Genomic DNA, 14,320 nt, shown 5'->3' with positions numbered 1-14,320 from the left:
GTCAACTGGAAGACATTCTTGCTTGCCACGCGGCACTAGGGCATGTGTAAATGAAAGACAAGAAGACAAGAGGAAATATAAAGCAAAGGCACGACAAAATAGAGGAGGTGGGGAACGTTCGTGAGAACAGTATTTTCTCTATTAGGTCATTGGAACAAAAAAAGAAAACTTTAAGAGTGCCTTCGCCGACTTCTGATGTGAGGACATTGTAGGCCGGAGTTCCAGGGCTGTCTGCTCTGAAATTCGCCGGTCGTCGAGACAGGCCAGTGCTGTAGCGAATGACTCTCTGTGCGCGCTGTATCAGGGACATGGGCTAAGAGCCTGTAGAATAGTTTCCTCGATTCTACAGTTCTCGCAGGTAGCGCTATCTTCCGTTTTGATGAGGAGAGCAAAGGAAGAACGCTGTTATTGTTAAGCAGCCATTTGCAAGAAAAGCCTCGCTCAACAAAGAGTTCCAGTGCTCAATCGGGTGATTTACAAGGATAAAGACGATGGAAGGACGACAAGGGAAGGACGACGAATTTGGGAAGACGAGAGAATGAAGACAATGAAATGAAAACGCTGGTTTGATGGTGAGGGCATGGTGACAATAGGATGACGAAGACGGTATGAAGATGGCCGCTGACGACGTCGGCATGACTACTTAGGATGGCGATGATACAATCATGGTGACGACATGACGACAATGAGGCGACGACGCTAGAATGACGGCAAAGGGATGACAAAGCTGGAATGACGACGACGGCATGTAGCTGATGAAATGACTACGTGGCGGGACGGTAACAGTACAACTGTGAACGCTTGACGATGTATGTGCGACAATTTCACACTGTCCACCATAATATTGCAACGAAAGAATGACGACGGCATAATGACGATTGAATTTTCAGAGCAAATACCCACTAGCATGACGACAACTGCATGATTACAACGAGAAAGCGACATAGCAAAAAAATTGCGGAAATGACATAAACGCAATGGAAAGACAACCATGGGTTGATGATGACGGCGTGCTTGTGTTGGAGCGCACGTTCAACCATACATGTGTTACCTACCTTCCTGGTCCGCCACATTTCGCACTATATACGGTGCAGTAGATCATGCAAAATCGTCCCAGCACGCACTATATGCGGTCCTGGCCAATCGTTTGCGGTCCTGGCCAAACGGATACTGTCCTGGCCAAATATATTGGTGCTGGCCAATCCGCACCCGCAATGGTGAGGAGAAATAACAAAAAAATGTTTCATTTTAAAACTGGCAGAACTATTGCTGGCCCGTAGTGCCAGACGAACTCCGCAATAACAAACATGTCAGATAACCAACACAAAAAAGAAAAAGGAAAGAAGCCGATGGTACAAGGGTTACGACACAATCGTTGACGCCCACTATGAGTTTAACATTTAAAACTCGGATAGAGTACAACGCAAAGTAGGCAACCTCTTGGCGTTGCATCCTGCGTTGCATCACTGCATGATTTTAATGAGGATCCAAAACTGTGTGAGACATGTTTCTTCATTTTGGGCTCATCGAAAAGTCGCCGCTGCAGAATTCAATGTAACATGCAGGGTCCCCTGCTACAGAGCAAAAAAGTTGCGTGTTGCTTTCAATTGTTGCAGTTGCTGTTGCTTTAAATTACCCCTTTGTGTGCGGAACATTGAATCCGGTGGCAATTGCTACAATCTTCTGAGCGAAAAGCATTCTTTATTAACAGCAATCGCTTTTTGGTGCAAATGAAACAAGGCGTGAACTTTACAACTTTATGACTTTTCGTAAAGAAATGCTGTATTACATTCAAGCGTCTAATGAAGTCAATATTGTGATGCACAGTAACACATTTCGTTTATTTCTCTCTTTTATACAGATAGTCGTCGCCCAAGGTGAGTTCTCTGTGTGTGCGTGTGTGTGCGTGTGTGTGTGCGCGCGTGTGTGCGTGTGTTTGCGTGCGTGTGTGCGTGCGTGCGTGCGTGCGTGCGCGGAGGGGGGAGACAAATGCCTCAAAAATATCGCAGATCTTGCCTCCATAAACTGCAATGACGTTTCATTTTGGAAAGGCATCAGGAGGGTTGCTCACATCACGGAAACTGCTATAGCAAAAATAATATGGTTGCTTACGGGCCATAGTGGGCCGGGCTGTGGTAAAGACCACGGCACTAAATGCGGCGCACCATGCGTACTGCATAACTTTCGTAATAGCAAACCACAATTTACAGTATCTGCAGAAGATGGCGCCGCACCACAAGTTTGATTCGTTTGGCGGTTTCAGAAACCATTCCGAACATTTATATTTGTACTAATCAGCGTCTTCTTATAAACTGAAGTACATCACCAACTTATTCAGCTCCCACTAGTAACGATGACCTCTTACACCTTTCTGTTTCTTTCATATCCTTCAAACGAGGCTTCAAGTGATAAGACATTTTGCACCTAAATGAACGATGTATGTTGCAGACGGGGTCCGTCACTTATGTGCTCTTGTAGTGAATGTATCGATCACGTACATACAGGGATAAAGGTCTAGAGATGGCGGTAACATGGCAAAGGAAAAAAGTTTTCATTTGTTCTACCACTGTCGTGTACGGAGCAGCTCCTGTAATGCACTGAGTTTGTCGAACAGGGCCTCGAAGACTGAACATTAATTGTACAGGGATATGTAACCTGCACGCTTACGATGCGAAGTAAAAAAAAAGCTGCTGTACATGTGATTTCTAGGTTTTCTCCAAACTTACAAGTAGGGCAGCGTGGTTAAAACAAACCAACAGTGTTATTGAAACAAGAATGTCACAGGCACAAGCAAGAATGCACTTATGTGCACCGGCGGTAGTTACTGTATGACTGCGGCATACAGCTTCTTAGTGGAATTTGGCATCTTTCATTTCCATACGCGTCTGGCATGTTAATATGGAGACGGAATAAAAAAATAAAAAAAAAACAACGCTTGTGTACGGCTCTGTGGTTGCGCTTGAAATAATCGTGATTAGTCAAAATTATTTCTGAGCCGTCCTTCAGAACAACAGAGTAGCTAGACATGGAGTCATCTGGAGCTTACTTACCTTGTTGGGCTAAGATGGCTGGCGCCGAGTGTGTTGAAGTCGAAACGTTGGCAGGTTTTGCTTGACGCGTAATATTGTCAGCGGATCCACCTGGTGGGTGTCATGAAATGCATAGATGTCCGAAAGCGATCATTTTTGCAATGACAGGAAAAGAATTAGATGCTATACGATCCCTGATACATCAAAACAGGTTCGTACATTAGGTACGTCAGCTACATTAGGCGTAAATTAGAGCTCAATTAGCAGTAAAATTAGGAGCTGTGCATAATTAGAAATGATGTAGCAAGCGCTTGTGTACGTGCTAAATACAATTATTACTTGAAGCAGTTCTGCTCAAGCGACTGTCATCTCTCGAAATTTAGATGGTTGCGTAGGATCAGAGAATGGGGATCGATTGGACCTTGAAATAGAAATTTAAAAGCGACACGCTAAAGACAGCACGATCGTATTTCAAACTTTACATCAGATTGTTTTCTAGCTCAGGCACATTTTAAGTACTGCTCTCAATGACGGTAACATGAAAAATGATCTATCTTAACTTCCAAGTCATAGATTTTTACTCTATTAACTATGTACTGTGATCATACCATGTTTTTATTTTTAAAAAACAATGTTTTCAAACGTTTCTTAAAGATTATGGCAAGCACATGAAAGCTAACGGAGTACAACTGAGTTGCAAACAATATTTGCACCCGCTGTCACAGTTGTAATGTGGGGCGAGAATTTTCTTGGACGTTATTCAGTAAAACAAAGTTACCATAAACAAAGAATTAAAGTGACGCAAGGACCGGCAACGGCATTCCTACTTGATTTCGGTGGCATTGAATTTACCATTTACTGTTGTGCCAAGGGTTCCATTCTCTAATAAAAAAGCGAAATGCGAGTAAAGGATACGTCCAGTTTTTCGCTGCTCACCTCTTCAGTTGGGCAGCCTAGACCAGCAATAAATCTATGTGCACTCGATAGCTATGCCCCTTGATTTCAGATTATGAACTGGTATGAACGCGATGATATCATTAGCGATCTATGAATGCACCTATTCTCTCTATATTGACACACGCACATTGCTTATCATTTGTTTATCATTTCTCCGTGGACCGCTGCTCACCAGCTAACAAGTTAAACTTACCGTTTGTGGAAAGGTGGGCCTTGCATCCATTGTAAATTTTTCGGATGCTAGCGTTGATTGTATAATTTGCCCGTGTTGTCTTAGAACATTCATTAATAGACCGCCTGCATGGCGCGAATAGGGTTGTACTTTATGGAAGCAACGTGGGCACAATGCGATTAAGTTAGAACTTTCGACTAAATCATGCGTGAGTTGCGCACACGTTTGATCCGCCGATAAGATATGGACTAACGACCTTCGGGTCTGTCGCTGTCGTTATGCCCAAGTGTAACTTCTTTTTGTGGGCACAGGTTCGCGTAGTAAAGAGCTAGCTCTGTGACTCGACGTTCTGCCAAAGTGTAAATCTTTGCCGTCACGACAACGGGATAATATGAGGGGATCAGCTTTTTATTTCAGATTTTAGCAACCGCCTTAGGAATTGGGTACCAGTGTTGCGAGGCCGGCTACGGTTGCGCAATCGCTTTAGGCAACCGAAAACTTCCCATTGCACCCTAGTGCTGTAAGTATCTTCTAGTGAGGGAAGCGCGAAAATCATTCGTGGCATGACTTATTTTAAGCCGGCACTGCCATTTAATTTCATTCTGTCAGTGAGTCACGCTAAATGTTATGCTTAAGCATTGTATGTTCTGGTTTGAAAATGATATTCGGCTTAGCGTTCTAGATATGAAAGAATTCAGAAATATTTTCAGCTTGGGGTCCATGGTCGGCATTAGCCGCCTATTTTATATCCACTACGGTAGGAATGCTGCGTCATCCTACGCAATTACGTGATCACACCACCAAATCAACTGCAATTTTCAGCGTTCCTATGTCGTAATCAGCGTTCCCCTTTATTTGGGAACAATCTCCCCCTGATGGACTTCAAGCTGTGTGCCCTATGCAGCCATTGCTTTTTGTTAATCTAAACTAGAATATCACGTTTCGACTTTTCTATGTATTCCCGTTTTATCTCTTAAATTTAGGCTCATAACTTCTACTCTTCTCGCTAGTAGCGTGGCTGTCAGGTTGATCTCACCCGCTGGTTGCGCTCCAATTTTGAGCTGTTTTGGTTAGTCTTGGAAGAATGCAATGAACACTTTCTTATTTTTTCTGTGACATCTGTATTTTAGTAACTACATCTCAGGTCTGTGAAAAACAGTTGTAATTATCGTCTAAAGTGTATGTCTCCTGAATAATTTAGCTAAGCATAAACCATGGAAGTAAGCACTAAGCACGAACGGGCTATCATACGGCCATATACTCGCGGACAACTTTCTGTAGCTATAAAGAGATATCTATGCAGGCAAAGCGCGTACAAGTGAGAGCGGTTATGAAGAGAGTCCCGCGTTTTATTCCACGTTAGGTTAGGCTGGGGAAGAGAAAACATCAGGGCCTTATTAGCAACAGTTAAATAACACAGGACACACCACTGAGTCTAAGTGTTTACTTTTTTTTGCAACTTTTCTATTTAGCGTCTTGGAAAACGCGGAAGCGTCGCACGTGAAAGATGCGTCGATTCAGCGTGTGTTCTGAGCAACCAAAAGCACTGTCAATGCTGCCGGACTGCTTGGAGCAGTAAGACATGTGCCGAAGCTCTTCCCTCGTAGCTCTCCCTTCATAGCCGCAGAAAGTTGTCAGCAAGTATAACTGCTATCATTGTATAAAATAAACAAGTTTTCTTTAAAATAATATGATTTCTTTTCAGGCCTTCATTGAGGAGTATACTCACTTAGCCAGCGTGCAAAAGTAGAATACAATAAACGCTAGACCCCTCCCACCGCGGTGTCCTAGCAGCTATGGTGTTCGACCGCTTAACACGAGGTCACTAGGTCGAATCGCGACCATGGCTGTCGCATTTCGATGGGGACGAAATTCGAAAATACCCATGTACTTAGATTTAGGTGCACCTTAAGAAAACCCAGGCGGCCCAAATTATTCCGGTGTCCCACACTACGGCGGGCCTTATAATCAGACCTTGATTTTGCGTATGTAAAAGCCCATATTTTATGAAGTAAACGATGCACCGCTGCCACTGGGACGTATAAACGCCGCAAGAAGAAAAAAAAATAATGCGCCAAATATACCTCCTGCTGCAATAGATTGACGCGAAGCTTTACCTGGCGTTTGTGAAGAAATAACGAGAGAGAATATTAGGGTGCCAAATGCAGTGAGGTCAACTGGAAGACATTCTTGCTTGCCACGCGGCACTAGGGCATGTGTAAATGAAAGACAAGAAGACAAGAGGAAATATAAAGCAAAGGCACGACAAAATAGAGGAGGTGGGGAACGTTCGTGAGAACAGTATTTTCTCTATTAGGTCATTGGAACAAAAAAAGAAAACTTTAAGAGTGCCTTCGCCGACTTCTGATGTGAGGACTTTGTAGGCCGGAGTTCCAGGGCTGTCTGCTCTGAAATTCGCCGGTCGTCGAGACAGGCCAGTGCTGTAGCGAATGACTCTCTGTGCGCGCTGTATCAGGGACATGGGCTAAGAGCCTGTAGAATAGTTTCCTCGATTCTACAGTTCTCGCAGGTAGCGCTATCTTCCGTTTTGATGAGGAGAGCAAAGGAAGAGCGCTGTTATTGTTAAGCAGCCATTTGCAAGAAAAGCCTCGCTCAACAAAGAGTTCCAGTGCTCAATCGGGTGATTTACAAGGATAAAGACGATGGAAGGACGACAAGGGAAGGACGACGAAATTGGGAAGACGAGAGAATGAAGACAATGAAATGAAAACGCTGGTTTGATGGTGAGGGCATGGTGACAATAGGATGACGAAGACGGTATGAAGATGGCCGCTGACGACGTCGGCATGACTACTTAGGATGGCGATGATACAATCATGGTGACGACATGACGACAATGAGGCGACGACGCTAGAATAACGGCAAAGGGATGACAAAGCTGGAATGACGACGACGGCATGTAGCTGATGAAATGACTACGTGGCGTGACGGTAACAGTACAACTGTGAACGCTTGACGATGTATGTGCGACAATTTCACACTGTCCACCATAATATTGCAACGAAAGAATGACGACGGCATAATGACGATTGAATTTTCAGAGCAAATACCCACTAGCATGACGACAACTGCATGATTACAACGAGAAAGCGACATAGCAAAAAAATTGCGGAAATGACATAAACGCAATGGAAAGACAACCATGGGTTGATGATGACGGCGTGCTTGTGTTGGAGCGCACGTTCAACCATACATGTGTTACCTGCCTTCCTGGTCCGCCACATTTCGCACTATATACGGTGCAGTTGATCATGCAAAATCGTCCCAGCACGCACTATATGCGGTCCTGGCCAATCGTTTGCGGTCCTGGCCAAACGGATACTGTCCTGGCCAAATATATTGGTGCTGGCCAATCCGCACCCGCAATGGTGAGGAGAAATAACAAAAAAATGTTTCATTTTAAAACTGGCAGAACTATTGCTGGCCCGTAGTGCCGGGCGAACTCCGCAATAACAAACATGTCAGAGAACCAACACAAAAAAGAAAAAGGAAAGAAGCCGATGGTACAAGGGTTACGACACAATCGTTGACGCCCACTATGAGTTTAACACTTAAAACTCGGATAGAGTACAATGCAAAGTAGGCAACCTCTTGGCGTTGCATCCTGCGTTGCATCACTGCATGATTTTAATGAGGATCCAAAACTGTGTGAGACATGTTTCTTCATTTTGGGCTCATCGAAAAGTCGCCGCTGCAGAATTCAATGTAACATGCAGGGTCCCCTGCTACAGAGCAAAAAAGTTGCGTGTTGCTTTCAATTGTTGCAGTTGCTGTTGCTTTAAATTACCCTTTGTGTGCGGAACATTGAATCCGGTGGCAATTGCTACAATCTTCTGAGCGAAAAGCATTCTTTATTAAGAGCAATCGCTTTTTGGCGCAAATGAAACAAGGCGTGAACTTTACAACTTTATGACTTTTCGTAAAGAAATGCTGTATTACATTCAAGCGTCTAATGAAGTCAATATTGTGATGCACAGTAACACATTTCGTTTATTTCTCTCTTTTATACAGATAGTCGTCGCCCAAGGTGAGTTCTCTGTGTGTGCGTGTGTGTGCGTGTGTGTGCGTGTGTGTGCGTGTGTGTCCGTGTGTGTGTGCGCTCGTGTGTGCGTGTGTTTGCGTGCGTGTGTGCGCGGAGGGGGGAGACAAATGCCTCAAAAATATCGCAGATCTTGCCTCCATAAACTGCAATGACGTTTCATTTTGGAAAGGCATCAGGGGGGTTGCTCACATCACGGAAACTGCTATAGCAAAAATAATATGGTTGCTTACGGGCCATAGTGGGCCGGGCTGTGGTAAAGACCACGGCACTAAATGCGGCGCACCATGCGTACTGCATAACTTGCGTAATAGCAAACCACAATTTACAGTATCTGCAGAAGATGACGCCGCACCACAAGTTTGATTCGTTTGGCGGTTTCAGAAACCATTCCGAACATTTAATATTTGTACTAATCAGCGTCTTCTTATAAACTGAAGTACATCACGAACTTATTCAGCTCCCACTAGTAACGATGACCTCTTACACCTTTCTGTTTCTTTCATATCCTTCAAACGAGGCTTCAAGTGATAAGACATTTTGCACCTAAATGAACGATGTATGTCGCAGACGGGGTCCGTCACTTATGTGCTCTTGTAGTGAATGTATCGATCACGTACATACAGGGATAAAGGTCTAGAGATGGCGGTAACATGGCAAAGGAAAAAAGTTTTCATTTGTTCTACCACTGTCGTGTACGGAGCAGCTCCTGTAATGCACTGTGTTTGTCGAACAGGGCCTCGAAGACTGAACATTAATTGTACAGGGATATGTAACCTGCACGCTTACGATGCGAAGTAAAAAAAAAGCCGCTGTACATGTGATTTCTAGGTTTTCTCCAGACTTACAAGTAGGGCAGCGTGGTTAAAACAAACCAACAGTGTTATTGAAACAAGAATGTCGCAGGCACAAGCAAGAATGCACTTATGTGCACCGGCGGTAGTGACTGTATGACTGCGGCATACAGCTTCTTAGAGGAATTTGGCATCTTTGATTTCCATACGCGTCTGGCATGTTAATAAGGAGACGGAGTAAAAAAATAAAAAAAACAACGCTTGTGTACGGCTCTGTGGTTGCGCTTGAAATAATCGTGATTAGTCAAAATTATTTCTGAGCCGTCCTTCAGAACAACAGAGTAGCTAGACATGGAGTCATCAGGAACTTACTTACCTTGTTGGGCTAAGATGGCTGGCGCCGAGTGTGTTGAAGTCGAAACGTTGGCAGGTTTTGCTTGACGCGTAATATTGTCAGCGGATCCACCTGGTGGGTGTCATGAAATGCATAGATGTCCGAAAGCGATCATTTTTGCAACGACAGGAAAAGAATTAGATGCTATACGATCCCTGATACATCAAAACAGGTGCGTACATTAGGTACGTCAGCTACATTAGGCGTAAATTAGAGCTCAATTAGCAGTAACATTAGGAGCTGTGCATAATTAGAAATGATGTAGCAAGCGCTTGTGTACGTGCTAAATACAATGTTTACTTGAAGCAGTTCTGCTCAAGCGACTGTCATCTCTCGACATTTAGATGGTTGCGTAGGATCAGAGAATGGGGATCGATTGGACCTTGAAATAGAAATTTAAAAGCGACACGCTAAAGACAGCACGATCGTATTTCAAACTTTACATCAGATTGTTTTCTAGCTCAGGCACATTTTAAGTACTGCTCTCAATGACGGTAACATGAAAAATGATCTATCTTAACTTCCAAGTCATAGATTTTTACTCTATTAACTATGTACTGTGATCATACCATGTTTTTATTTTTAAAAAACAATGTTTTCAAACGTTTCTTAAAAATTATGGCAAGCATATGAAAGCTAACGGAGTACAACTGAGTTGCAAACAATATTTGCACCCGCTGTCACAGTTGTAATGTGGGGCGAGAATTTTATTGGACGTTATTCAGTAAAACAAAGTTACCATAAACAAAGAATTAAAGTGACGCAAGGACCGGCAACGGCATTCCTACTTGATTTCGGTGGCATTGAATTTACCATTTACTGTTGTGCCAAGGGTTCCATTCTCTAATAAAAAAGCGAAATGCGAGTAAAGGATACGTCCAGTTTTTCGCTCCTCACCTCTTCAGTTGGGCAGCCTAGACCAGCAATAAATCTATGTGCACTCGATAGCTATGACCCTTGATTTCAGATTATGAACTGGTATGAACGCGATGATATCATTAGCGATCTATGAATGCACCTATTCTCTCTATATTGACACACGCACATTGCTTATCATTTGTTTATCATTTCTCCGTGGACCGCTGCTCACCAGCTAACAAGTTAAACTTACCGTTTGAGGAAAGGTGGGCCTTGCATCCATTGTAAATTTTTCGGATGCTAGCGTTGATTGTATAATTTGCCCGTGTTGTCGCAGAACATTCATTAATAGACCGCCTGCATGGCGCGAATAGGTTTGTACTTTATGGAAGCTACGTGGGCACAATGCGATTAAGTTAGAACTTTCGACTAAATCATGCGTGAGTTGCGCACACGTTTGATCCGCCGATAAGATATGGACTAACGACCTTCGGGTCTGTCGCTGTCATTATGCCCAAGTGTAACTTCTTTTTGTGGGCACAGGTTCGCGTAGTAAAGAGCTAGCTCTGTGACTCGACGTTCTGCCAAAGTGTAAATCTTTGCCGTCACGACAACGGGATAATATGAGGGGATCAGCTTTTTATTTCAGATTTTAGCAACCGCCTTAGGAATTGGGTACCAGTGTTGCGAGGCCGGCTACGGTTGCGCAATCGCTTTAGGCAACCGAAAACTTCCCATTGCACCCTAGTGCTGTAAGTATCTTCTAGTGAGGGAAGCGCGAAAATCATTCGTGGCATGACTTAGTTTAAGCCGGCACTGCCATTTAATTTCATTCTGTCAGTGAGTCACGCTAAATGTTATGCTTAAGCATTGTATGTTCTGGTTTGAAAATGATATTCGGCTTAGCGTTCTAGATATGAAAGAATTCAGAAATATTTTCAGCTTGGGGTCCATGGTCGGCATTAGCCGCCTATTTTATATCCACTACGGTAGGAATGCTGCGTCATCCTACGCAATTACGTGATCACACCACCAAATCAACTGCAATTTTCAGCGTTCCTATGTCGTAATCAGCGTTCCCCTTTATTTGGAAACAATCTCCCCCTGATGGACTTCTAGCTGTGTGCCCTATGCAGCCATTGCTTTTTGTTAACCTAAACTAGAATATCACGTTTCGAGTTTTCTATGTATTCCCGTTTTATCTCTTAAATTTAGGCTCATAACTTCTACTCTTCTCGCTAGTAGCGTGGCTGTCAGGTTGATCTCACCCGCTGGTTGCGCTCCAATTTTGAGCTGTTTTGGTTAGTCTTGGAAGAATGCAATGAACACTTTCTTATTTTTTCTGTGATATCTGTATTTTAGTAACTACATCTCAGGTCTGTGAAAAACAGTTGTAATTATCGTCTAAAGTGTATGTCTCCTGAATAATTTAGCGAAGCATAAACCATGGAAGTAAGCACTAAGCACGAACGGGCTATCATACGGCCATATACTCGCGGACAACTTTCTGTAGCTATAAAGAGATATCTATGCAGGCAAAACGCGTACAAGTGAGAGCGGTTATGAAGAGAGTCCCGCGTTTTATTCCACGTTAGGTTAGGCTGGGGTAGAGAAAACATCAGGGCCTTATTAGCAACAGTTAAATAACACAGGACACACCACTGAGTCTAAGTGTTTACTTTTTTTTGCAACTTTTCTATTTAGCGTCTTGGAAAACGCGGAAGCGTCGCACGTGAAAGCTGCGTCGATTCAGCGTGTGTTCTGAGCAACCAAAAGCACTGTCAATGCTGCCGGACTGCTTGGAGCAGTAAGACATGTGCCGAAGCTCTTCCCTCGTAGCTCTCCCTTCATAGCCGCAGAAAGTTGTCAGCAAGTATAACTGCTATCATTGTATAAAATAAACAAGTTTTCTTTAAAATAATATGATTTCTTTTCAGGCCTTCATTGAGGAGTATACTCACTTAGCCAGCGTGCAAAAGTAGAATACAATAAACGCTAGACCCCTCCCGCCGCGGTGTCCTAGCAGCTATGGTGTTCGACCGCTTAACACGAGGTCACTAGGTCGAATCGCGACCATAGCTGTCGCATTTCGATGGGGACGAAATGCGAAAATACCCATGTACTTAGATTTAGGTGCACCTTAAGAAAACCCAGGCGGCCCAAATTATGCCGGTGTCCCACACTACGGCGGGCCTTATAATCAGACCTTGATTTTGGGTATGTAAAACCCCATATTTTATGAAGTAAGCGATGCACCGCTGCCACTGGGACGTATAAACGCCGCAAGTAGAAAAAAAATAATGCGCCAAATATACCTCCTGCTGCAATAGATTGACGCGAAGCTTTACCTGGCGTTTGTGAAGAAATAACGAGAGAGAATATTAGGGTGCCAAATGCAGTGAGGTCAACTGGAAGACATTCTTGCTTGCCACGCGGCACTAGGGCATGTGTAAATGAAAGACAAGAAGACAAGAGGAAATATAAAGCAAAGGCACGACAAAATAGAGGAGGTGGGGAACGTTCGTGAGAACAGTATTTTCTCTATTAGGTCATTGGAACAAAAAAAGAAAACTTTAAGAGTGCCTTCGCCGACTTCTGATGGGAGGACTTTGTAGGCCGGAGTTCCAGGGCTGTCTGCTCTGAAATTCGCCGGTCGTCGAGACAGGCCAGTGCTGTAGCGAATGACTCTCTGTGCGCGCTGTATCGGGGACATGGGCTAAGAGCCTGTAGAATAGTTTCCTCGATTCTACAGTTCTCGCAGGTAGCGCTATCTTCCGTTTTGATGACGAGAGCAAAGGGAGAACGCTGTTATTGCTAAGCAACGATTTGCAAGAAAAGCCTCGCTCAACAAAAAGTTCCAGTACTCTCGCAGGTGGATTACAAGGAAGGCGACGATGGAAGGACGACAAGAGAAGGACGACGAATTTGCGACGACGAGAGAACGATGACACTGAAATGAAAACGCTGGTTTGATAGTGAGGGCATGGTGACTATAGTATGACGAACATGGCATGCAGATGGCCGCTGACGACTATGGCACGACGACTTAAGATGGCGATGGTACAATCATGGTGACGACATGACGACAGTGAGGCGACGACGCTAGAATGACGACAATGGATGACAAAGCTGCAACGACGACGACGGCATGTAACTGATCTAATGACTACGTGGCGTGACGATTACAGTATGACTGTGAACGCTTGACAATGAACGCTTGACAATGTCACAATGTCGACCATAATATTGCAGCGAAAGAATGACGACGGCATAATGACGATTGAATTTTGAGAGCAAATACCCACTAGCATGACGAGAACTGCATGATTACAACGACAAAGTGGCCGAGCAAAGGAATTGTGGAAATGACATAAAGACAATGAAAAGACAACTATGGGTTGATGATGACGGTGTGTTTGTGTTGGAGCGCACGTTCAACCATACATGTGTTACCTGCCCTCCTGGTCCGTCGCATTTCGCACTATATACGGTGCGGTAGATTGTGCAAAATCGTCCCAGCACGCACTATATGCGGTCCTGGCCAATCGTTTGCGGTCCTGGCCAAACGGGTGCGGTCCTGGCAAAATTGATTGGTCCTGGCCAATCCGCACCCACAATGGTGAGGAGAAAAGACAAAAAAATTTTTTCATTTTAAACCTGACAGATGTATTGCTGGCCGGTAGTGCCTGGCGAACTGCGCAATAACAAACATGTCAGAGAACCAACCCAAAAAGAAAAAGGAGAAGCCGATGGTACATTGGTTAGGACACAATTGTTGACGCCCACTATGAGTGTAACACTTACAACTCGTATAGAGTACAAGGCGATGTAGGCAACCCCTTGGGGTTACATCCTGCGTAATATACAGGGTGGTCAAAATTATGTTTTACGGTTTTCTTAATGTTAGGCGCCGGCAGGTAGGGGAAGTTCGCATATTCGTATAAGTTATATAGGCAGGGGGACACAGAATTCTATAAGTATCGCTGTCTTCGCGCCAATTAACTAGAATTGAATAATTAACACGTTAGTGATGGTAGCAAGGGGACATGTTTGTAT

The 14,320-nt window shown here is 44.0% G+C and overlaps 1 protein-coding gene across 1 annotated transcript in view; it reads right to left on the bottom strand.

The window, feature by feature from the left end:
- LOC142577949 (uncharacterized) overlaps positions 1-14,320 on the bottom strand; it is a 65,998-nt gene that overhangs the window by 32,314 nt on the left and 19,364 nt on the right. The window contains exons 4-5 of the mRNA XM_075687386.1: positions 9,389-9,478; positions 3,051-3,140 (exon numbers count right to left, since the gene is read on the bottom strand). Coding sequence (XP_075543501.1) covers positions 3,051-3,140; positions 9,389-9,478 — 180 coding nt within the window. The remainder of the gene's footprint in view (positions 1-3,050; positions 3,141-9,388; positions 9,479-14,320) is intronic.

This window comes from Dermacentor variabilis, chromosome 4 (genome assembly GCF_050947875.1).
Source record: "Dermacentor variabilis isolate Ectoservices chromosome 4, ASM5094787v1, whole genome shotgun sequence".
Taxonomy (NCBI): Eukaryota; Metazoa; Arthropoda; class Arachnida; order Ixodida; family Ixodidae; genus Dermacentor; species Dermacentor variabilis.
The sequence above is the reverse complement of the archived record's forward strand: the minus strand, read 5'-3'. Positions and strand labels throughout refer to the sequence as shown.